The following is a 24,278-nucleotide window of genomic DNA, read 5'->3' on the forward strand; positions in this document are numbered from 1 at the left end:
TAATTGTGTCAGAATTTGTTTTCATAATTTCTTGCAGAATCAAACATTTTGGAATCATTTGAGATGTTTTTTTTCTTAGATTTTCCCCTTACAACTAACCCCAGCGAGGCAAGCTAAATCTTAATTTTATTAGTAAGCTACTCACTTCATTTTAAGATATTTGAACAAAATATCTCTTTTTGCTTACTCAGTTTTTCTCTTTTTGCAGTGCAACTAACTTTATAAGCTACAGCGTCTGTCTCGCAGTAGTCAAAGAGTTCCAACAGGATTTAGTTACAAGGAAAAAAATTATTGAGAAAAAATCAAATTTTCAAATTATTAAAAATTCTTTAGTTATATTAACAAGAAATGATGAGAAAGAAATTGCATGCTGTTTGTGTGAAAGATTCTTATTACAAAGTTAAATACTTACTCAACAAATTTTTTAATCTTGAAATGAAATGTCAACATCCTCTGGTTTCTACTCTAACCAACTAAAAATACCAAAGTCATAACGTCCATTCTTATCTCAAATATTTAATGAATTGTTACTTTATGAGAATAGGTACTTAATCTTTTTTTTCACAATATATTGAGCAAAGCCAAACCAATTTAAAAATATTTTTTTTTATTTTTCAAATCAAAACTTGTTTTTTGTTACATTGCAATGTACATATATATATATTTTTTTTTATGGAATTTATGGACCTACTATTTTTTGTAAGATTAAATAGTTTAAGTTGAAGTTGAAATTGATGAAAAAACTTTATGAATCCATTCCACTCATAAATTGTGACAAATAATTTTTATTTTAGGTGCGAGTACAATAAACAATCCATCATGTTGCCGTGTGATATTTGTCACAAGGAATTCTCCTTCCAATGGGAATTAACAAGACATATGAGAATCCATTCAGGAGATAACCTATTCAGATGTGATTCATGTGAAAAAGCTTTCTCACAACAAGGTGCTTTAACTATGCATAGTAGGATCCATTCAGGAGATAAGCCATACTCTTGTGATACATATGAGAAAAAATTCCGTACAAATAATGAGTTAATTTTCCATAATAGGATACATACAAGAGAAAAACCATACTCTTGTGATACATGTGAAAAAGCTTTCAGACAACAAAGTGAATTAACTGTCCATAAGAGGATTCATACAGGGGAGAAGCCATTCTCATGTGAATTATGTCAGAGATATTTTTCCAATAGTACAAATCTGAAAATACATTATAAATCAGCTAAACATCTCAAAAAGTTAGAATCTGCTAAGAATACAGTTCCACCTTCTGCTTCTTCCAGTTTTGTAGATTGTGGTGAACCTAATATTAAACTAGAAATAAAAGAAGAAGAAACTCTTGATGAGGATCCTCTTTATATAAACATAAAGGCTGAGAATTTTTTAGAAACTATAAAACAGGAAATAGAAGGAGAAGAAATTGAGAATAAAGATTGTATTGATATCGTAGAACATAAAATTGAAATATGATGAACAATTGGTTTTCTTATGTGAAATACCAAATTTTGTAAATATTGTATTATTTTTAATGTAAATATTTTGCCACTTTCACTTACCCCATCATTATTTATGTTAATGTCAGGCCATAGGTTATTTGGGATAAAACTTTACTTTTAGGTTATATTGTCAAACATAATTACGTAGCCTGATAATCACGGAGTAAATGGAAGTGGCAAAACTTCCCCCCTTCAAACACTCACTTTATCTTTATCAAATCTGTAAATATTATTTTTCTACTTTTGCTGGTTATTGAAGATTATTTGGTTTAAAATATTTTTTTCTATTTTCCAAATCAAAACTTATCATTTTTTGTACCTTTTAATTTTTTTCAGATAATTGATAACAATGAAATGAAATTAGAATTCTTCCAGCCTTCATTTGAATAAATAACTAAGATAAATCAGGTAAATGTGATTACTTTCATTAACCCTTTACAGTTTCTGATTAAAAGTTGGAGGAGTCCGCGCATTGAGCATCATATTTAAGTAAATGTAGATATAACTATTGTTTATGATTTAGGTTGACAATTGTATCATTGTCAGTCAGCAACTAACATTCACAGTGAACAGATAAAAATCCATTATAAAGATAGAGGAATTTTGATTGTGGAATAAACTCATGAAAGGTACTTTAATTTCTTATCATTTTTTATGTGCAAAGCCTTTCTGCTATTTTGACCGTCTGTACGTATTAAGTTCACATTTATTCTGTTTGAGCCGCTAAATTACATTGATTTTATATGTTGACAAAATAACATATTTATATTTTAAAAATCTACATAATCAAATAATAATTTGTAAGATTTAGTTTAGCTTTTCTTTATAAACAAGACTTAACCATTGTTTATGATTTAGGTTGATAATTGAATCAACGTCAGTCAGCAACTAAGTTTCACAGTGAACAGAGAGAAATCCATTATACAGATATACTTTATATTATAAGGTAGGTATTTTTATATTTTTGTGCTTTACGTCATTCCTCCAGACTCATTCTCTTATACTATTCAATGCTGATGTTTAAAAGGAAAGCTTATCTATAATTAAGGTCGGCCCGTCTGTACCTTTGTCTGGAATGGTAAGCTCTTTTCATTATTTTAGTCATGTTATATTTGTTCTTTCAATTTCAAACTTGGCAAGGTTATTCCTGTGGTAGTTAGGTACAATTCAGAAAGCGTAGCAACTATATATTATCATTTAAAAAATTGTATGTGTTATAATTATCCTATTCATTGGATTTTTTGGAATAATGATTCCTGTTCAAACTAAGTACAATGTTAGAAGGAAGCATCTCCATAATCAAGTTCTTATCTTGTAATTTCAATTTTGTTTAGACTTATACATTTATATTCGGCTTATTCAGTTCTGACGTCCATTATGTGTTAACGTTTGTCCTGCCATTTTAGAGCTTTGCCTTTATGAATGATGTCATTTTTGTTTTATTAATGTTTGTAAAAATTTGATGTCAATTTCCTAATTTTGCACCTACTCTATATATCAATTGATGAGTTGGTCTGTATTTACTGCTTTGATTAAAATTTTTCAAAAAAGAGTTGTTTTATTACAATGGTCCCCAAAGTTTTATGATAACGATTTCTTATTCGTTTGCTTGACAACTTTGGAGACACTAGAGAATTTTGATTAGTTGATTCATTAAGTTGAGTGTTCAATTGTTTCAACCACTAATTTAAATCTATAGAAGGGGTAATTATGTGCATCATCATAGGGAATGCTCATACATTTATTGGCCATTTTTCTACTAGTCTGGTTTATTTGAGCTTGGCTTTTATAGATATTTTCATCAATGTTTTTTCTTGTAGGATAACAATATCTATGTGAATGTATTTATTTATATTTACCGCCTTAAATCATAGACGTATTAGGTTGGGGGTAAAGGGGTGCTTACCCCAAACTTTGAAATACCTCATTTTACTCCCCAACCTCAAATATTAAATTCTAACTCCGCCCATTTATCATTAATTTAAAACAATTAAAGTAGGAGGAGTTGCTAAATATTATAAAAAATAATTATAAAAACTAAATCTGGGAGGGGGGGGGGGGGATGTTGTGTTATATAACCCAAATATGGGGGGTGGGGGGTAATAAAACCGTATCAACTTCTGTTTGTGGGCTTAGCTTTTATAAAGGTTAACATCCTTTTTTATTACTTTCTTACATTTGTTTGTATGTCTATGACAGCTCTTATCGTAAATTTAGGCATATCAGAATTCCTGACGATTCCTTTAACAATAAGGAAAGGATTTGTAAAATTGTTAAAGAAAGGTCGTTTGTTCTTTAAAAATTATTTAGCTTTATTGACAACAACTTAGATATGACTTTTACAATTTTTATTGCGTGTTTGGCCGTCTGTTTTATGGAAGTTGTCATCCTTGTTTCAGTTTCCTGAATATTGTGTTTATTTGAAAATATTGGAAAAACTATATTATATGTTTTTATTAATTAAAATATTATTTCAGGAAATTGAGAGAGGATATACCAGCATGAATACCTGTGATTTTTGCAACAAGAATTTTACAAAGAAATCTCACTTGGTTGATCATATGAGGCTCCATACGGGAGAAAAGCCATTCTCATGTGGTCAATGTGAAAAGACATTTTCTCAAATTGCTAATTTGACTAAGCACAATAGAATTCATAATGGTGTGAAGCCATACTCATGTGATCAATGTAAAAAGACATTTTCTCGTAATGAAAGTTTGACTCTCCATAAAAGAATTCATACAGGAGAAAAGCCATACTTATGTGATCAATGTGAAAAGTCTTTCTCTAATATTAGTAATTTGACTGTACATAAAAGAATTCATACTGGAGAGAAACCATACTCATGTGATCAATGTGGAAAGACCTTTGCAACTAGAAGTAACTTGACTGCCCATAAAAGAATTCATAAAGGAGAAAAGCCATACTCATGTGATCAATGTGAAAAGACATTTACAACTAGTAGCAGCTTGACTGTCCATAAAAGAATTCATACTAGTGAAAAGCCATACTCATGTGATCATTGTGAAAAGTCATTTACACGTAATAGTTTATTGACTAGTCACAAAAGGATCCATACAGGTGAGAAGCCATTCTCATGTGATCAATGTGGAAAGACATTTACAACTACTAGTAACTTGACTGTCCATAAAAGAATCCATACTGGTGAGAAGCCATACTCTTGTGATCAATGTGAAAAGACATTTAAACAAAGTGGTGAATTGACTAAACACAAAAGGATCCATGCAGGTGAGAAGCCATACTCATGTAACCTTTGTGACAAACATTTTGCTTGTAGTTCAGATTTATCAAATCATAAAAAATCCACTGGACATTTAGAAATGATGAAAAGCTGTAATAATACAGTTCCAACTTCTGTATCTATTAGTTTAATTAAACGTGAAGAAGTTTATATAAAGGAAGAAATAAAAGAAGAAGAAATATTTGATGAAGATCCTCTCTCTATCCAGATGAGAGCTGACAATATTGAAGAAAATATCAAACAAGAAATAGAAGATCCTCTTTCTTGTGAACAAAATTATGATGAAGATAGAATTGATATTATTGATATTGTTCATCATAAAATATAAACATTTAATTGTCATAGGATACAAATGTTTATTTAGAGAGACATGATTAATACTCAATTCAAATAAAAATATAAATCTTTTTTTGACATTAAAAATCTGCATTTTATCTTATTTGTTGCAATTTGTAATTCATTTATAAGTAGGTAGCTAAAGTGTTTATTTCAATTAATATGCAAATATTAATTTTTTTTTATAATGTGTCTAAATTATAAATACACTACTTTACACTTGGTTTTACAGGATTTCCACATTAATCCTGTCTCCATTTTATTTTAATTACATTACTGTTAAATGTTTTTCTTTATGTGAATTATTTTATTGTTTTTTTGTATAAAGAGAGATCATTTATTTGTTTATTTATCTTGTAGTGTAAATAAAATAAATGTCTAATGTAAATATATTATTTTCAGATTAATTGATAACAAATAAAAATGCACAGCGTATAGATGTCAATAAGAAAGAAGTTTTCTACTAATTTTGTTTACAAACACACACAGGTTATTCTTTTTTGATAATCCTGACAAGCGTATGTTAGTTTATTCGGTCCAATGTTTAGAAATAAGTTAGGAAAAGTTTCTTAACTTTGGCTATAGTAGGGATAGAAGAATTTATCTTTTAGTTTTAAAATCTTCTAACCAATCTATGGCACTACGAACGTCAACATCCTGTTATTGGTATGTCCGTCTAAGTGAGTAAACAATAAAATCTTAACTGTGACTATAGTAGGGCCAGAACAATGATTCTTTTAGTTTTAAAATTGTCTCTTAAGAGTAATAAGAAAGATAATTGGTTGTTCATATGAGGGTTCATACAGGAGAAAGGCCTTTCTCGTGTGATCAATGTTAAAAGACTTTTTCACAGAATAGTGCTTTGACTAAACACAAACGGATCCATACAGGTGAGAAGCCATTCTCATGTGATCAATGTGAAAAGACATTTTCTCAAATTAGTAATTTGACTGTACATAAAAGTCTTTCAAACAAAGCAGTGATTTGACCGTTCATAGAAGGATTCATAGTGGCTATAAACCATACTCATGTGATCAATGTGAAAAGACATTTACAACTAGTAGTAATTTGACTGCGCACAAAAGAATCCATATTAGTTTCATCAAATGTGAAGAAGTTTATATCAAGGAAGAAATTAAAGAAGAAGAAATATTTGAAGAGGATCCTCTCTCTATCCAGATGAGAACTGACAATATTGAAGAAAATATTAAACATGAAATAGAAGATCCTGTTTCTTGTCAACAAAATTATGATGAAGATAGAATTGATACTATTGATATTATTCAATATAAGATATAAAATATAAACATTTAATAGGAGACAAATGTTTGTTTAGAGAGACAGGATTAATGCTCAATTCAAATAAAAATCTAAATCTTATTTTTCACATTAAAAATCTGCATTTTATCTTATTTGGTGCAATTTTTCATTCATTTATAAATAGCTATTGTGTTTATTTCAATTAATATGTGAATATTATTTTTTTTATTTTATTTCACTTACAACTTGCTGTTTAAATAATTTTTTTACATGATTGATATTAATGTTTTCCAGTATAAAGACACATCATTAATTTGTTTATTTATCTTGTAGTGTAAATAAAATAATTATCTAATGTAAATATATTATTTTCAGATTAATTGATAACAAATAAAAATGCATATAGATATCAATAAGAAAGAAGTTTCTACTAATTTTGTTTACAAACACACACTTAGTATTCACTTTATTATTAAATATTTCTATAATTATGGTCGGCCAGTCTGTACCTCAGTCCGTCCGTCCGTAATGGTAAACTCTTTAAAATAAACATGTCCTTTTAACTTTGCATGGTGATTCCTTTAACAGCTAGGTAAGATTTAGGAAGCATAGTAACTCTATAATTGTTACAAGAAAGTCCCTTCATCCAATGAAAAATTGCTGTGTTTTAATTTTTGACAACAAATTTTTGAATGATTTTTTGATGTATTCTTTTTGGAAGAATGATTCTTAGGAAAACAAATTATATTATTGTAATCAAACATCTTTATAATCAAATCCAAAAAAAATAAAGTATGTCCTCTACTGTATCCTGTATTTATGCAATATTGCAACAAAATGTTCAATTTTGTTTGTACTTACAAATTAACCCTTACAGATCGGGGGGGGGGGGGTCATATTGACCCCCCCCTCTAGTTTTTTCAATGTCATTTTTTGTGTAGGTAAGATAGAGATTTGTGACTTCATGACTTTTTAAGTTTAGTAATTATACGTCGGCAAGAGTTGATCTTATAAGAATATCTGGTCTGTGTCGGTCGTGGCGTCCGGTCAAAGTCGGTTAGGTGGCACCAAATTTAGAAAAAATTCTAAATAAATCTTAATTTCTACATTATGACTTTTGTGTATAAGGTAGAAACCTAATTTTTTTTTAGATATCAATAACCTTCTGAGAAAAGTGGTGTTATGACCGTTTGACCGCTCCCTGACCGACTTTATGACCGATTTTTGTCCGGCTTTTACTACAGACATATATCATGAATATCGTGGCTTCTATTACAGCTAGAGACCTAAATTTTTTTTTGCAAAATCCTTGAGCAACAATAAACAGATAAAAATATTAATTGACGCCGTCAACCGCCGTTTTACCGCCGTAACCGCCGAAAATGGCGGTTTCCGTTATTTGCCGTTTTTCGGCGATGATCAGAAAAAGTAATTTTTTTGTTATGAAAAATAAAAGTTCGTCCTAAAATTTGGTCATCCTAGCTGCAAAATTGGCCGCTCTACAGCTGTTTTAATATTTAGCGGCTGGCCGCTAAAAAGCGGCTAAGGAGCGGTCTGACCGCTATGACTAGAAAAAGTAATTTTCTCTAAAAATACACATGAACCACCAGAAAAAAATTTTATGTCTCTAACTGTAACAGGAGCCGAGATAGAGGGGGGGGGTCAATATGACCCCCCCCCCCCCCCGATCTATTAAGGTGGGAATAGGGGCCCGATCTGTAAGGGTTAAGGTTCTAACACTCAACAAAAGTTGTAGCTCGTTTGTCCTTTCTTTTGAATTTAGAGCTTTGCTTTCATGGATGTTATCATCCTTATTTTATTACTAAAGGTTGTATCCTTATACAGAGGATCATATCTCTTAGATAGAGTGACAACCCCCCTTCTCCTTATCTAACTTACCTATAATATCCATTCAATTTAGATGACAATTTTTCATGTCACTTTTATTAATCCAAATCTTTTGTTTGAACCTATTCAAGTTTCTCATTTATCTAAACAATAATTTGCCGCCAGAATTTTATTTAAAATTACTCCACATCCTTAAAAAAAAAAAACATTTGCTTGTCCAGTTTCTGATTGAAAAAGGGAGGAGTCCGCGTTGAGCATCTTGATTAAGTAAATGGGCGGAGATTTATTGTTTATGATTTAGGTTTATAATTGAATGAATGTCAGTCAGCAACTAACATTTCCAGAAAACAGAGTAAAATCCACAGAGGAATTTAGATTCTGGAATAAGCTCATGAAAGGTAATTTAATTTAATATCATATTTTATGTGCAAAGCCTTTCTCCAATTTTGACCGTGTCTTTCTGTATTAAGTTCATATTTATTCTGTTTGAGCCGCTAAATTACATTTATATTATATAATGACAAAATGATATATGTAGTGTACAGTACAATGTATATTTTAAAAACCTATATCAAGTAATAATGCATGATAAAAAATAATTTGCCGCCAGAATAATAATTGCTTGTCCAGTTTCTGATTAAAAGTGGGAGGAGTCTGCCTTGAGCATCATATTTAAGACTTAGTTTAGCTTTTATAAACAAGACTTAACCATTGTTTATGATTTAGGTTGATAAAAGTAGTAACTAACATTCACAGAGAGAAATCCATTATACAGATCTACTTTCTATCATAAGGTATTTATATTATTTATGTCATTACTCCTCATTCGTTATCTTATGCTACTCAATGCTTAAGTTTAGAAGCAAAGCTTTCCCATAATTAAGGTCGGTCCGTCCGTACCTCTGTCGGGAATGGTAAGCTCTTTTTATTATTTTAGTCATGTTATATTTGAACTTTCAATTTCAAACTTGGTATGGTGATTCCTGTAGTAGTTAGGTACAATGTGCTATCTCCTAAGCTATGGGGTTCCTGGCAGCACCAATAAGTATCATTATTATTTTTTTGTAATTAGGCAGTTTGGCAACAAATTCACTACAATTTTGTTAAAATTCATACATTCATATTTCCACTGTTTCAGAGCTTCGCTTTTTTGAATGGTTTCATCCTTGCTTTATAAATAATTTGGTGACAATTTCCTAATTTGTTCTTTCTCTACTGCTCTCTTTCATATAAGTAATATGCAATCTTAGCTTTTATCAAAGATAGATTGCAGATTTTTCTCAGAGGTCCCCAAAGTTTTAAAATAACACGTTTTCTTAAAAACTTTGGGGACACTAGTGACTTTTGATTGGTTGATTCATTAAGTTTAGTGTTCAACCACTAATTATAATCTACAGAAGGGGTAATTATTTGTATCATCATATGGAATGTACATCAATTATTTGGCCATTGTCTTATCCCTTTAGATCCCTGGATTTTTCTGCTAGTCTGGTTTATTTGAGCTTGGCTTTTATAGATGATGTCATCAATGTTTTTCTTGCATAATAACAATTTATTTCCAGTTCTATATGATTGTATTATTTATTTATATTTACCGCCCAAACTCATATACGTCCTGTTATGGGGGTAATGCTTACCCCAAACTTTGAAGTCTCTCATTTTACTCCCCTGTCTGATATTTTCAATTCTAACTCCGCCCATTTATCATTAAATTAGAACAATGAAAGAAGGAGGAGTTGCTGAAAATTTTTAAAAATAATTATAAAAACTAAATCTGGGGAGAGGGGAGGGGGATGATTGAGTTATAAAACCATATCAACCTCTAATATAAATGCTGTCATTCCATGTTTGTTAGCTTCGCTTTTATTAATGTTGTCATCCTTGTTTATTACTTTCTTTCTACAATATTTAAAAGCTAAGCTTTCTACGATATTTAAAAGCGAAGCTTATTTACATTTTTCTGTACGTAAAATTAATTAGCTTTATTGACAACAACTTGGATATGACTTTTACAATCTGTATTGCTTGTCTGACCGCCTGTTTTTCTTGCTTTGCTTCTATGGAAGTTGTTATCCTTGTTTCAGTTTTAACATGAATGTTGTGTTTATTTAAAAATATTAGAAACACAAAATTTTGTGTTTTTATTAATTAAAATTATATTTCAGGAGACTGAGAGAGGATATATCAGCATGAATACCTGTGATATTTGTTTTAAGAATTTTATAAAGAAATCTAAATTGGTTGTTCATATGAGGGTTCATACGGGAGAGAAACCATACTCATGTAATCAATGTGAAAAGGCATTTTCTAGTAATAGCGATTTAACTAAACATAAAAAAGTCCACACAGGTGAGAAGCCATTCTCATGTGATAAATGTGGAAAGACATTTACAACTGGTAGTCACTTGACTAAACATAAAAAAATTCATACTGGTGAGAAGCCATACTCATGTAATCAATGTGGAAAGACATTTTCTGATTGTAGTCATTTGATTAAACACAAAAGGATCCATACGGGTGAAAAGCCATACTCATGTGATCAATGTGGAAAGACCTTTGCAACTAGTAGTCACTTGACTGCCCATAAAAGAGTTCATACTGGTGATAAACCATATTCTTGTGATCAATGTGAAAAGACATTTACAACTAGTGGTCACTTGACCAGACATAAAAGTATCCACACTGGGGATAAACCATTCTCATGTGATCAATGTGGAAAGACTTTTGCACGAAAAGATAAATTGACTCTCCATGAAAAGATCCATACTGGTGAGAAGCTATTCTCATGTAAACTTTGTGACAAACAATATCCCTCTAATTCAGCGCTATCAGAGCATAAAAAATCCCCTGGACATTTAGAAATGATGAAAAGTTGTAATAATTTAGTTCAGACTTCTGTATCTATTAGTTTAATTGAATGTGAAGAAGTTTATATCAAGGAAGAAATTAAAGGAGAAGAAATATTTGATAAAGATCCTCTCTTTATCCAGATGAGAGCTGACAATATTGATCCTCTCTCTATTGAAATGTAAATGAATGAGAGTGTTGTAAATAATTTTATCAGAGAATTAGAAATATTATTTTACATTCTGACAAATATCTAATACAACATAATTTATTAGTTAATTAAAAAAAATATCGGTAACATCTCTACTTCATCATATTACTAAATGCATTGCCCCTCCCCTTTTGTCTAGCCATTTATGAGATATTATTGAACATGCATAGATACAATTAGAAAGACATCCTATAAGTGTATATAATATAAAATTTGTATTTAAATAGAATGATAATTACTTTGTTTATACTTTGACAACATGTTTCTATAATGTACAATAAATATTGTAAAATTAATTAAACATTTGTTTTTCTTTAAATGCTTTTCTATAACTAGGGTCTGTACGTCCTGATGCACGTCATGATTAGCTCTTTTTATTATTTAGGTATGTTAGAATTGTCCTGTCGATTTTGAACTTTAGATAATGATCCCTGTAACTTTAAAAAACGCAGCAACTCTATGAGTGTACATCCTTTTTAACCATGCTGATTAAAAACCTTTGCTGAAAACCACTTTTTATTCAACAAGGTAAAGCGAAGAATCTCTATAATGAAGTCACAACTTTAAGTATGTTTTAAAACAGAGTATACACAGTTTTGCATCAAGTTTATATGCAGTGCTAGCGGCTACGACACCAGAAGTCTGTAGGGAGAGTATATTTAGATGATATTTTTAGGTGGTAGAAGGCTTTTTTTACAGAAACTAATAAAAATCATCACTGTATAAGAAATTAATACAAATCCTTGTCTGGAAAGCCATATCGTTCCAGCAGTTCTTGAGATTTTTCGGTACAAAACCACAAAGTATAAAGATCATTATCAAGTCCCTCAATAATGAAAGTAAAGAAACAGTTTTGAAAAGAATATTAGTAACAATCTGTCATGGAGGTGTCGGGGTCGAGGCTGAACTGCAAAATACTAGAGACATTAAAAATGTGTAGTACGCGAATGTGATGGCTCGAAAACAGGCATTACCATGCACAGTTAGGACCTCCAGACAAAGGTGGTGCAATCAAAGGGTTGGTTGTCAAGGATGACAAAATCCATGAGCAGGAAAAAACAGAAATATATCTATCTATCTATTTAGTACCTTTAGTGCCTTTTGTCTGTTTGTATGTCAATCCGTTTGTTTGCCCGTCTAAGTTAAAAAATAGTTAAAAGAATATATGTTAAAGTCTTTATCTAACCGGGCGAAGGACAGTAATCAGTATAGCCATTTACGTGATCTTTATATGCTTACACTTGTCTTAATAACTGCTAATTGATATATATATAAATATATATTACTTGGATGTTGCATCATATTTGCACATACTCTCATACAATTGTCATTGTCAGCTGGCTAATATAACAATACTCCTCCACTCCTTTTACCCCATCCCCTCCTTGACTACTAGAATAAAGTAGTGACCAATAAATGAGGTACAAAGTAGTAAATTAAGTTAAAGAAAAAATATCTCATGTCATAATATCCACATATATTATATCCATATACCTGCTACTAATTGTATTAAAAAGATGTAATTAAAAAAAATAATTAAAGAAGAAATTAAATGAGATAAAACTTTAAAGAAAATATGGTGCTTGCACACAAAGAACCCTGGTGAGCTATGATAACTCTCCCCCCCCCCTCACCCCTATTCTGAAATAACTTGAGATTAAGGAAGGTGGAATGGGTAGACTCCCCTACTCCTCCCTTATTTTCTATTTATTTTTTTAAAAAGTTGATGGGGGTTTGTTTGCTCAACAAGGTACTTTATGTGAAATTGCCAAAACTATTGCAAGTTTTTAATTTACATACTGTTCAGACAAGCTGTTAGATATGGTTTTATAGTCAGTTTGCCGCAGATGTTAAAAAAAAAGGATTTATTTCATAATTTTGTCTATGCTTCTGTGGGCAATTTTACAACAACCCGGTTGCAGAACTGATTCATATCCAGTGGATATGAATCAGTTCCGGAGTAAAAAATTGTAAAATTTCAAATATTTGTTTTCTTCATTTAAGCAAATAAGCAAGGTTTTTACTTTTAAAGCAGAGCTACTCTATAGGTTCTTATATCCTTCTCTGTCTTTCTACCTCTCTCTCTTCCTGTATTCATCTCTCTCTCTCTCTCTCTCTCTATCTCATTTGCTTTCACTCTCTTTCTTTCTCTTCTGCCTTCTCTCTTTCTTTCACATTGCAAAAAAAAACATAACACTCTATATTGTAACAAAACTTTGTTAGCTGCGATACTTGTGGATATGTTAGACATGTTAGTCATTGCAGTATTTGTTTAAAATAAGGAACATAGATAGTTCTTCAGAAATTTTAATTGATTTAAATCATGTAAACTTTAATCTAAATTAGATTTCCACAAATTAATGTGTATTGACCTTACAACTTACTCTTGTCCGTTCTTTGTCAAAGCTCAATTAACATAATTTCTATTTGGAAATGTTTCTTTAAATTTTAAGATAAAAGACGTAAAAACCCTTTACAGTGTTTCATCCACTCTATACATTATTCTGTCTGTTTGACAGCCAGGTGGTTTCCCTCAGAGGACCTTGTCAAGCACAGCAACCCCCCTCCCCTTTTTCCTTTTTATTTGATTTATATTAAGAATGGTGGGTAGTTGATTTATCTTTTGTTTAAATTCTATCTCCCTTTCCTTAAATAAACTTTTTCAAAAAAAGAGAAGGGAGTATTTATTGCTCAGCAGGCACTTTTATGGTTAGTGTTTACTTTAGATAAAGTCATTCTTGATTTTTCTTTGCAAGTTTGTGTCAGTTTAAAATGTACATTATAGAGACATATACTTTTTTCGCATAGTATTATGAAAGCTTGAGGTAATAGTTATTTATGCATTATATTTTCGCAAATATTAAAATAAAAATTATATTAATAAATCCAAATTAGTTAGTCCCTAGCATTCAAAAACCATGGTTAAATTTTTTTATGATTTTTATTTTAATATTCATGAAAAATTGTCTTTAATGCGATGCTATACATTATTTTTCATAATCTGTTCTAATCTAGCCTATATTAGCAGGCTTGTAACTTGTAACTGTTATAAGCTGTTTTCAATCCCTTAAGGTTGCAGATGCCAGCAGCTGCCAACTTGAATTCGGCCAAAAGGTCAACGAATCAACTTAATTTTGCTGCGGACTAGTCCCCATGGTTTCATGATAACGTTTAATAATTCGTGAGCTTAACAACATTGGAGACTTTTATTGTATTTGATTGGTTGGTGCATTAATTAAATTAATAGTCCAAACGTTTCAATCACTAAATGTAATCCACAGGAGGCCACGTCCTATTAGCTAGAAATTAAACTGAAAGATAAGGAAGGGATTTAGTTCATGAAGTTGTTTCTTTACCGTCGCTGTGATAACAACCAGCGGCAGCAGCGGTTATCTACAATTAATTTTTTTTAATTAAAAGGTAAATATTGCAATGTTTACATAAGTTTAAAACTAATAAACAAAGATGACAACATCCATAAAAACGTATTAACACTTATATTTTAAAATTCATTTCAAGACCCCAACTCTCCCTTTAGATCTTTTAGGGTAAAAATTTGAGATCCGTCAATAAGATATTATTAATGGATGTTTTATCAATTTAGTTATAGAGAAGCTTTGCTCCCAGGGAATAACTTATTTCTTGTTATCTATCGTTATTAGGTAAGCAGTACAATTTCATAAAGTTTTTCTATAACTAAGGACAGTCGGTATGTCTGTACGTCCGTCCCTAACGGTTGGCTCTTTTCGTCAATTTAGACATGTTAGAAGTGTCATATCAATTTGAAACTTTGTATGATGATCCCTGTAGTAGTTATAGGTACAGTTTAGAAAGCATAGCAACTCTATAATCGTAACCAGAATGTTTGTACGTCCATTTTAACATGTTGATTTTAAACTCTTTAACAACAAATTTTTATGTGATATAATCATCCGATTGATCTTATTATAAGGTACAATATTTTAAGCAAAGCATCTCTACAACCAAGTCTAAAAATGTAAGTATGGCCCTATACAGTATCCTGTATTTCAGCAGTTTTACAACAAATTTACTTACAATTTTGTTACAACTTATAAATTGAAATTCTGCTCAATCAGTTCTGACACTCTACAAGTGTTGATGTTCGTTCGCCTACCGTTTCAGAGCTTCGCTTTTAAGAATGTTGTCATCCTTGTTTTATTAATCTCTATACAACATATGTATATGTATGTATATGGAAAATATATATGTAAACTTGAGTTATTAATGTGGTATTTATTTTTCTAGTTATAGAGAAGCTTTGCTCATAAGCATAACTCTGGCCTTAGTCTTATCTTTTGTGTGTGAGTAAGTGTTTAAATTAGTCATTTTTAGTCAGTTTAAAGTAGCGCAGCTATTCTATAATTAGGTTATTTCTATCTTTCCTACAAATAAAATTTGGGTTAAGTTTCTTTTTCCGGGGGGTTTGGGTTTCCCAGTCTCCTAGAAAATAGCTTAAAACCACAGCAGGACCAATAGCTATATTCTCAGAAGAGTAGAGCCTAATCGGTTCAGCGGTTGCTTCAGACAGACACATATCGCTCTACTTTCAATAATAGATAAATAACCGATATTTAAGCTTATATTACTTTTAAAGAAAAATGAATCAAAATTAAAATAAGGATGACAATAATCATAACACGTGAAGCACAACAAAATCATGGATGGGATACGGACAAGGAGATTTAAAGTGCTTTTGTTGAAATCAAGAAAAATGTGAAAAGAAGGTGTCTTAACTTTTTAGGTTTTTATTTAGAATGGCTAGTCGGTGTTTTTAGTAAAGAATGTAAAGAGTGAAAAATTATGCACAAATATGCTTCAGTCTCTTTATAAACTTCAAAACAACACAGTTAAAAATGCATTATTGTTTCTTGTGTTTAAAAAATATCTGCTACATTGCATTGTAATTTAGGATTTGTTCAAGTTAACCCTTTTAAGCCAAAAAATATGATTCTGAAAATAAACTTATATTTTTATTATAGTTGTATTAAACATTTTCAATTTTGCTTAGAATGGATTCGTAAAATTACTATGGATTTACTAACCGACTGGCTATTCTAAATAAAAACCAAAAAAGTTAAGACACCTTCTTTAAAAATAATCAAGAACCTGCTAAAAAGCAGTCCGACTACCATGGATGTTTTTAGTTAATTTAGCCTCTTATTGCTGGGAATGTTCCAAAAAGTTTCAGCCATATTTCTTGAATAGGAGCCGAGAAAATCACGTTTTCCCACTTCATATCTGACTGACAGATATACGGACGTTTGGAATTATAGAGAAGCTTCGCTACTAAAAATAAGAAAGGTATAATATAAAGAAAACATATATATATATATATATATATATATCCTATATCCTATTATATAAAGTAGTAATCCTTTTTTATCTGTAGCAAAGGATCATGCTGATCACTGAACAATGGTTCTCCTTTACAGTGAAGCTTCTTATAGGTGAAGGAAAGGTTTTTAACTATTTTGGGGAAGGGTATCTCCACCATCCGAAGAGAATAGCCCCTAGAAAAAATACCCCCCTTCAGAAAAAAAACCCTACCCTTTTTTACTTTTTATACCTAAAAATGAAAGTGAAGGGTCTAGAATTACCACTCCCCATTACATAAGGTGTCCCTAGAGGCCTCTAGGGGTGTAGCCGCTAGTATATATATAAATAATATACAATTTATTGATTTACGTATTTTATTTTAGTTATAGAGAAGCGTTCAACGACTTTACCTTTGAATCATCTTTGTGTTTAGGTAAGAGTAGAATTACTCATTTTCATAAGTAGTGCAGCTACTCTATAACTAGCTAATTTCTATCTGCTTCTATAAATACTTCTTTTTTGCCTACAAAAAAAATTGGGTTGTTTCATTTTCTTTTTTCGGTAGTTGGGGGTTCCCATTCCCCAAGAAAACAGCTTAAAACTAAGAGCTACTTTCTATGAAGAGTAGAGCCTAAAGGTCTAATGTTAGGGACACACAGATATATATTTGATGTAGAATTATTTATTGACGTATTTATTAATATAGTTGTAGAGAACCTTTGCTATCAAGGAATAACATTTCTTGGTCTTATCTTTGGTTTTTAGGTGTGAAGTAAAATTATTCATTTTCGTAAGTAGTGCAGCTACTCGTTGACCAGATTATGACAGTCCTTTCTGTTTTAATCATTTTAAACTTTTTATTGGCCTTTGAATTACTAAATCTATCAACAAATATGTAGGAAAAGTCATAAAATCAAGGCTCGTACAAAAAAAAGAAGATTAGATACATAAAATGTACTTATCAAAAGACTTATTTATTAATTTAGTTGTAGAGAAGCTTTGCTCTTTAGAATAACTTGGCTTTGGTCTTATCTTTTGTGCTTAGGTAGGTGTAAAAATTTTATATTGTCATAAGTAGCGCATCTACTTTGTTATAACATTAGTTTATGTCTTGCCGTTACTCTAAATAGCTTTTTATTTCTCTTTCCTTTAATATTATTGTAAATACTAATATATTGACAACTTGCTGATTTAGATTTTTTTCTTTTAAAATTTGACAACAAATCCAGAGCTGGATCTTTAAATCATTTTAGTGGTAAGCCAGATCGGGGTGAGCCAACTTTACACCAATGAGAGCACAGCATTTTACGAAATGCCGCGCTGTGATTGGCTGAAATTCAGCGTACTTCGATCTGGCTCTCCACTAAATAGATTTAAAATACCAGCTCAGAATAAAATTAAAAATAATAAGAAATATATAACATTTGTAAATATAGGAGGTAGAAATCTTAATGTATTTTATTTTAGTTGTAGAGAAGCTTTGATTCTAAGTATAACTGTATCCTTGGTCTAATCTTCTTGGTCTTAGGTAAGTGTTAAATTATTCATTCTCATAAGGTAGTCTATGGTATGTTTAATATTTTTTCCCTTTTTCCTTATAATATTAGTGGAGGTACTATGCATATATAAAAATCGCGACTACGCCCCTAGAGGCCACTGGATGGCTCTTCCTCCCTCCCCCACTTTCAATTGTAGTTATTGAAAGAAAAAGTTTGGTTTTTTTTTTTTGGGGGGGGGGGTGGTACTTTATTTCTAGAGTGCGAAATCTCTTGGAAGGATGGTGGTAACCTACCAAAAAATAATTATAGACCTTCCAGGAACTATAACAATCTAATATGTAATGGTGAACCATATCGGTTCAGTGGTTAGCAAGATCCTTTGGTACACAAAGACAGACAGACAAACACACATTTAGTTCCGCCCCTAACATCCTAGGATTTCTGTATTTAAAGAGGGAGATAGGTAGCAGAAAAAATAGCCTAAAACCATCATGGTGTCTATTTGAAGCTTTTCAAACATTGAGAAATCAATCGGTTGAGAAGTTTGTGAGATTTTAAACTGACACACACATAAACCTTGCTGCTTTATATAAGAGGACTAGTGGCTACGCACCTTGAGGCCTTTAGGGGCATGTAAAATCTTTTATGTTCAATCTATGTTAAGATCAAATGTTTCTCAAAAATAATTTTTCGTCACTAGATAAGGTTAGATATCTTTTTTTGTTTATTTTGCAATTTCTCTTGGGAGGGCTGTGGTACCCTCCCCCAAAATAGCTACAAACCTTCTTACTAGGAACTATGAAAAGCTATACAGTAAGGGAGAACAATATCGTTTTGGTGATTGGCGAGATCCTTTGGTACAGACAGACAGACATCATGTTTCTTTAATTAAAGGATTATCTACTGCTCTCAAAATTTAAGTTGGATTTTTATTTTTAAAAATTTAAATACAAATAAGAAAAAAATAAAAAAGAAGATGTTATGATAAAATTAAAAGATGTATTTACTATTTTTTACTTTTTAGTTATAGAGATGCTTTGGTTCTAAAGAATAACTGTGGCCTTGGTCTTATCTTTTGTGCTTAGGTAAGTGTTAAATTATATATTTTCATAAGTAGCACAGCTACTCCATAACTAGGTTATGTTTGTCCTTTCCTCTAAATTCAACCCTACCCCTACAAAAAATAATAAATTTTATTCAAACTATAATTTCCACCAGATAGCTGAATTTCTAAAACTGACATCACACATGAAAGAAGTCATAATTCTAACTAAAGCTCATACAAAAAAAAAACCAATTAAGATTAGATACTTAAGATATAATTATTAACAGATGTATCTTTTGTTTAGTTATAGAGAAGCCATGCTCCTAACAAGTAATTGTTATTGGTCTTGGTGTTATTTTCTGTGTGGTGAAGGTAAGAATAGTTATTTCTTGCATTATATTATAAACAGCTTTTTGCGGATATAAAATTTATAATTATAAGATTAAAACCAGTTTTTTTCAGCCCCAAGATACCGAAAGCATGGGTTTTAAATCTTATGATTATACATTTTTATATTCGTAGAAAACTGGATATAATACTATGCTAGACAATGTTTTTTTGTATTGATGAGAACTGGTTCTAATCCACCAAATGAATACGATAAATAAAATAATATAGCTCAGATACTCTAAAAGTCATGTATGTTTGTTACGATTTCTATAATTAAATCTTTTCTTGTCAATCAAAATTAATAAATAGTATATGTGTTTTTTTTTAGTATGGCTTGGATACTGATCAATATCAGCTGGATTATAACCGGTTCTTAGCCATACTAAAACAGCATATATAGCATCGTATTACAAACAATTTTCCACCAATATTAAAATGAAAATCATAAAATTATAATTATTATTATTTGATTCTTTATTTGTCTTAATTATATACATAAAAAGTTTACATCTGAATTATAATAGTTATTATAACAATATTGTATAAAGACTAATCCAAGATATTCTCTTATAAAAAGTGTCAGTTAATTGTATAGCAGAAGTAACAAAGAGAAAGAAAAATTGCTGTTTAACATAAAAACATTTAAATTAGGTCAAGACATAATCTCTTCTCAAAATATGTCCAATTTATCATAAAATTAATACCAGTTTTGTAAGCCCGGGCCTTTGGTCGGTCAGGGCCAATAAAACTGGTTTTCATCTTTCATTTTAATATCTGCGGAAAGCTATTTAAAATACGATGTAAATAATACTAAGTATATAATAGTTATTTCTCGTATCGTATTATAAACGGCTTTCCGCGGATATAGAATGTACAATTATAAGATTAAAACTAGTTTTTTTAGCCCTGAGGTGCCGGAGGCACCGGCTAAAAAAACTGGTTTTAATCTTATGATTGTACATTTCTATATTCGTAGAAAACTGGATATAATACGATGCTAGACATAGTTTTTTCGTATGGATGAGAACTGGTTCCTGTCCACCGGATTCGAATGAATACGAGAAAATATTTTAAAAGTTTATTGTTGCTTTCACATAAAGTTCAATTTTAGCACATATAACCCCCACCCCCTTGTTTAGATAAATTAAAATTGAAAAGCCCAACCCAACCTAACCTGACCTAAAGTAACAAACAAACAAATGCCGCTTGTACTAACAACAAAATTAATATAAAAAAATCTTAAAACCTTTACGTTGGGGGGGGGGGGGGCGGGGTTGGCAACAGCTATCAAAGTCAGCATATATTAATAGATGTTTTTATCTATTTAGTTTAAGAGAAGCTTTGCTTCGCCATGACTCGCATCGATGGAAGCTCATCGATACGAGCTTTTTACACTTTTCAACGAGAAAAGAATCATATAATGTATATATCTGAAAGAAATAATTTAACAGTATGTTAGTTTTGTATAAAGTTAATTTTAAGTACAGATAACCCCACCCCCTCATATGAAAGTAAAGGGGTTGTTTGTATGCCTAACCCCAAAGGGAAGCCAAGTAGAGTACTCAAAATAACCCAACCTAGTCTTACCTACAGAAATAATCAAATAAAAATCTACCCTTCTGTGTTTAAAAGCTAGTAAATATGCACATCAACTAATGGATCCACCTCTAGAGGCCTCTAGAGTTACTTTAAATAAGGGGGGGGGGGTTGATTTCTACCCCAATTTTTATTTTAGTAAAAAGAAAATAGGCGGGGTAGGATTTTCCCCAAAAAAAGTTATGAACCTTCCCAGATCCTATGCAAGGCTACACTATAAAATAAAATTATTTTGTTTCAGCAGGTAACAAATTCCTCTTGTACAGACAGCTACTGATCGACTAATCCTATTACATTCATATAAAGATAAATATATTTATTGTTTAGGTACAGAGAAGCTTTGCTCCTAAGAATATAAGCTTGACCTTCATTTTATCTTTTGTGCGTAAGTAAGAGTTAAAATAAAATTATTAGTAGCACTTCTATTCTAAAACTTTGTAACTTACCCCTAAAAAGTTATCAACTTTCCTTAGACCTATAATAAAGTTTGATGAAGCTGTTAGCAAGATCCTTTGCTACAGACAGACACTTAGACATACTTTAAACTAATAAGGAGGGAGGGGGTGGGGGGGAAGAGTTTCTAACCCTGGCCTAAAGTATTTAAAAAGAAACAAAATTTTAAAAAAAAAACATATTGCTCAACTAAGTATATTTTGATAAATTACCAGATAACTTACAGTTTTCATTTATGGAGGCAGGGGGCATTGGACTGTTTATTACATTAGTCCCCAAAGTTTTATAATAAATTTTCTTATTTGTGTCCAAAGTTTCAACTGTATTTTGTAATTTTGTGTTATTATGAGGATGTACATAAATTCATCGGCCCTAATTCCCTCCTGTCATTATAAAAAGATTGTATATTATCTATTTTTATTTTACTCATTTTTAGGTACTGAGAAGCTATGCTACTAACAATTACTTTATACTGTGTATAGCTAAAAGGTAAAATATAATTATTACCTTTCTGTAGACATCTACTTCAAAAGTAGGGTATGTCTGTTTGTCCCTCTTTTTCTTAATCTTTTTTGTTTTTATCTCTATCTCTCTTTTCTTACTTCTTTTACTCTTTTCTTACTCTTAATATTTAATATTTTGAAGTATTAATGATTTGCTGCTTATTAATAGAATTATCCTTGCTGATAGAAGAACAGTCATTCTATGATTCGATAAGATATTAGATGATTTTTGCCCATAAAATCTTTTGTGAAGATATCCAAAAGGCATCTCTACTCTACAACTTCTTTTGTCTGTTTAACTTGGCTCTCTGTGTCCACCCACAATGATATGGAGTCATTTCTAAAAATGTCGAAATGACTATGAAATTAAACGGAGATACTAAATAATATTGAATGCTGTAATTTCTTGTAAATTTTTACTTTACTATTGTGTTTTTAACATGCAAGCTTTTTGTATCTTTACATTTATTTCAACTTCATAAATATTTTACAATGTCTTTGCTATGAATGTTGTCATCCTATGATTTATATTTTATAATTTGTTTTATCTTTATCATGATAAAATAAACACAATCCTTATAATAAAGTAATAGGATGTTTGTCTGTCTGTCTATTTGTTTGTACCAAAGTATCTGCTAACCGCTTAACTGATCGGGTTCTCCTTAACAGGGGAGCTTGTCATAGGTCCTGAGAAGGTTCATAACTATTTTGGGGGAGGGTACCACCACCCTCCAAAGGGAAATCACAAAAAAATCGGAATTTTTTTTTTACGTACAGAGACTAATACGCAACATAGCTAGGTATCGTATCATTTTAAACAAAACCAAACATTTAAAGTGCCACTAGAGGCTTTTATGGGGCGTAGCTGAAGTAAAGAGTAACTATCACTATTTAGGATGAAGCAGGAGTAGCACTTAACCACAGGATTTCTAAAAAGAAATAAAACTAAACTTTACATTTTTATCTATTTTTTACTAAACCTCTTTCAATTTTAGGTAATTTTGTTTACAAAACCAGCGAGAGTGTTGCAAATATAGAAACTGGTAGATCTTAGATTCTCTAGACTCACTAGCTGCCACAACAACAGTTGGGAGTGCTGTTACAGCTAATTTGTAATGAGATAGCTGTATTCTGGGTTTAGGTAAGCTTCGCTAAGGTGTTAAAATTTATATACACTTAGTGAAATTATCATAATCTCTCTAAAGCAAAAGATTTCATTAACAGTTGCAATTTAATTCTTCTTTAAAGTAAAGCTTCAAATATCTGAGTAAACAAATATTAAAATGTAGTTAAAAAAATCTTTGACATAATTCTGGTGATTAAAATTAAATATGATAACAATAAAAATTGTTTATTTCTACTTGATGGAAGAGCTCCAAAAATACTTTTGTCTTTAGTTATATGATCTTTAAACTTTTATTTAGAAATGGAGGAATTATGCAGCGGAACTGAAATGGATGAAAACACAGGTTGTGCAGGTCCTGGTAGTGATACTAAACACAGCTAGCTTAAGCCAGGTACAGGTTTACCTGAGCACGCCAAAGAAACTAACTAGCAGGGGTGTTCTAGGAAGGTATTGTGAGTTCATAACTACTCTTACTTAAATCGTAGCTGTAGCTTCCCTACAATGATTTTTTTCAAAATACATTTTCTTGGCTGCTGGGTTTCAATTTTTCTTTCTACAAGAATTATGAAATGAATTGTTTGTTTCAGCGAGCTAGTTTACAAAGTTTAAAGAGCAAATCTAACTGTTAACTGGATATTTCAATCATATAATCCAATCCATCAATGAAAAATAATAAAAAATTCATATCCTTTTTACTAATTTTAAAATTTTATAGTAGATACTTTCAAAGTTATATAATCTACATTTAGGCTAATAAACCATCCTTATCTTTAATTTAATTGATGAAAGCAATGATAAAAGCCTAGTGAATATGTATCAGATTGTCCCAGAATATTTCTGTGACAATTCTGAAACACCTAGTATTTTTAAAAGCGAAGCTTTTCTATAATTAGGGTCGGTCCGTCCGTCCGTCCGTACGTCCGTCCGTCCGTCCGTCCGTCCGTACGTCCGTCCGTGCGTCCGTCCGTCCGAGATAGTTAGCTTTTATTCGTTAATTAGGGCATGTTAGAATTGTCCTATCGATTTCAAACTTTGCATGGTGATTCCTGTAGTAGTTAGGTATGAT

The 24,278-nt window shown here is 30.9% G+C and overlaps 1 protein-coding gene and 2 long non-coding RNA genes across 3 annotated transcripts; all 3 read left to right on the top strand.

Annotated features, from left to right (window-relative positions):
• Window positions 1-1,833: 1,833 nt before the first annotated feature.
• LOC145318560 (uncharacterized) lies at window positions 1,834-5,089 on the top strand. Its single transcript, XM_080159969.1, has 4 exons — window positions 1,834-1,907; window positions 2,023-2,128; window positions 2,358-2,445; window positions 3,977-5,089. Exon 4 carries the CDS (start codon window positions 4,001-4,003, stop codon window positions 5,087-5,089), a length of 1,089 nt encoding a protein of 362 aa, XP_080016095.1. The 5' UTR covers window positions 1,834-1,907; window positions 2,023-2,128; window positions 2,358-2,445; window positions 3,977-4,000.
• Window positions 5,090-5,497: 408 nt separating this feature from the next.
• Window positions 5,498-10,598, top strand: LOC145325358 (uncharacterized). Its single transcript, XR_013881469.1, has 4 exons — window positions 5,498-5,586; window positions 8,507-8,603; window positions 8,932-8,999; window positions 10,371-10,598. It is a non-coding gene; the product is annotated as an uncharacterized LOC145325358 (long non-coding RNA).
• An 11,417-nt stretch (window positions 10,599-22,015) lies between these two features.
• LOC145331759 (uncharacterized) lies at window positions 22,016-23,584 on the top strand. Its single transcript, XR_013883892.1, has 3 exons — window positions 22,016-22,072; window positions 23,082-23,227; window positions 23,511-23,584. It is a non-coding gene; the product is annotated as an uncharacterized LOC145331759 (long non-coding RNA).
• Window positions 23,585-24,278: the final 694 nt, after the last annotated feature.

The sequence above is a fragment of the Acartia tonsa genome, chromosome 1 (assembly GCF_053477335.1).
Source record: "Acartia tonsa isolate MP-2025a chromosome 1, ASM5347733v1, whole genome shotgun sequence".
In the NCBI taxonomy this organism is placed as follows: Eukaryota; Metazoa; Arthropoda; class Copepoda; order Calanoida; family Acartiidae; genus Acartia; species Acartia tonsa.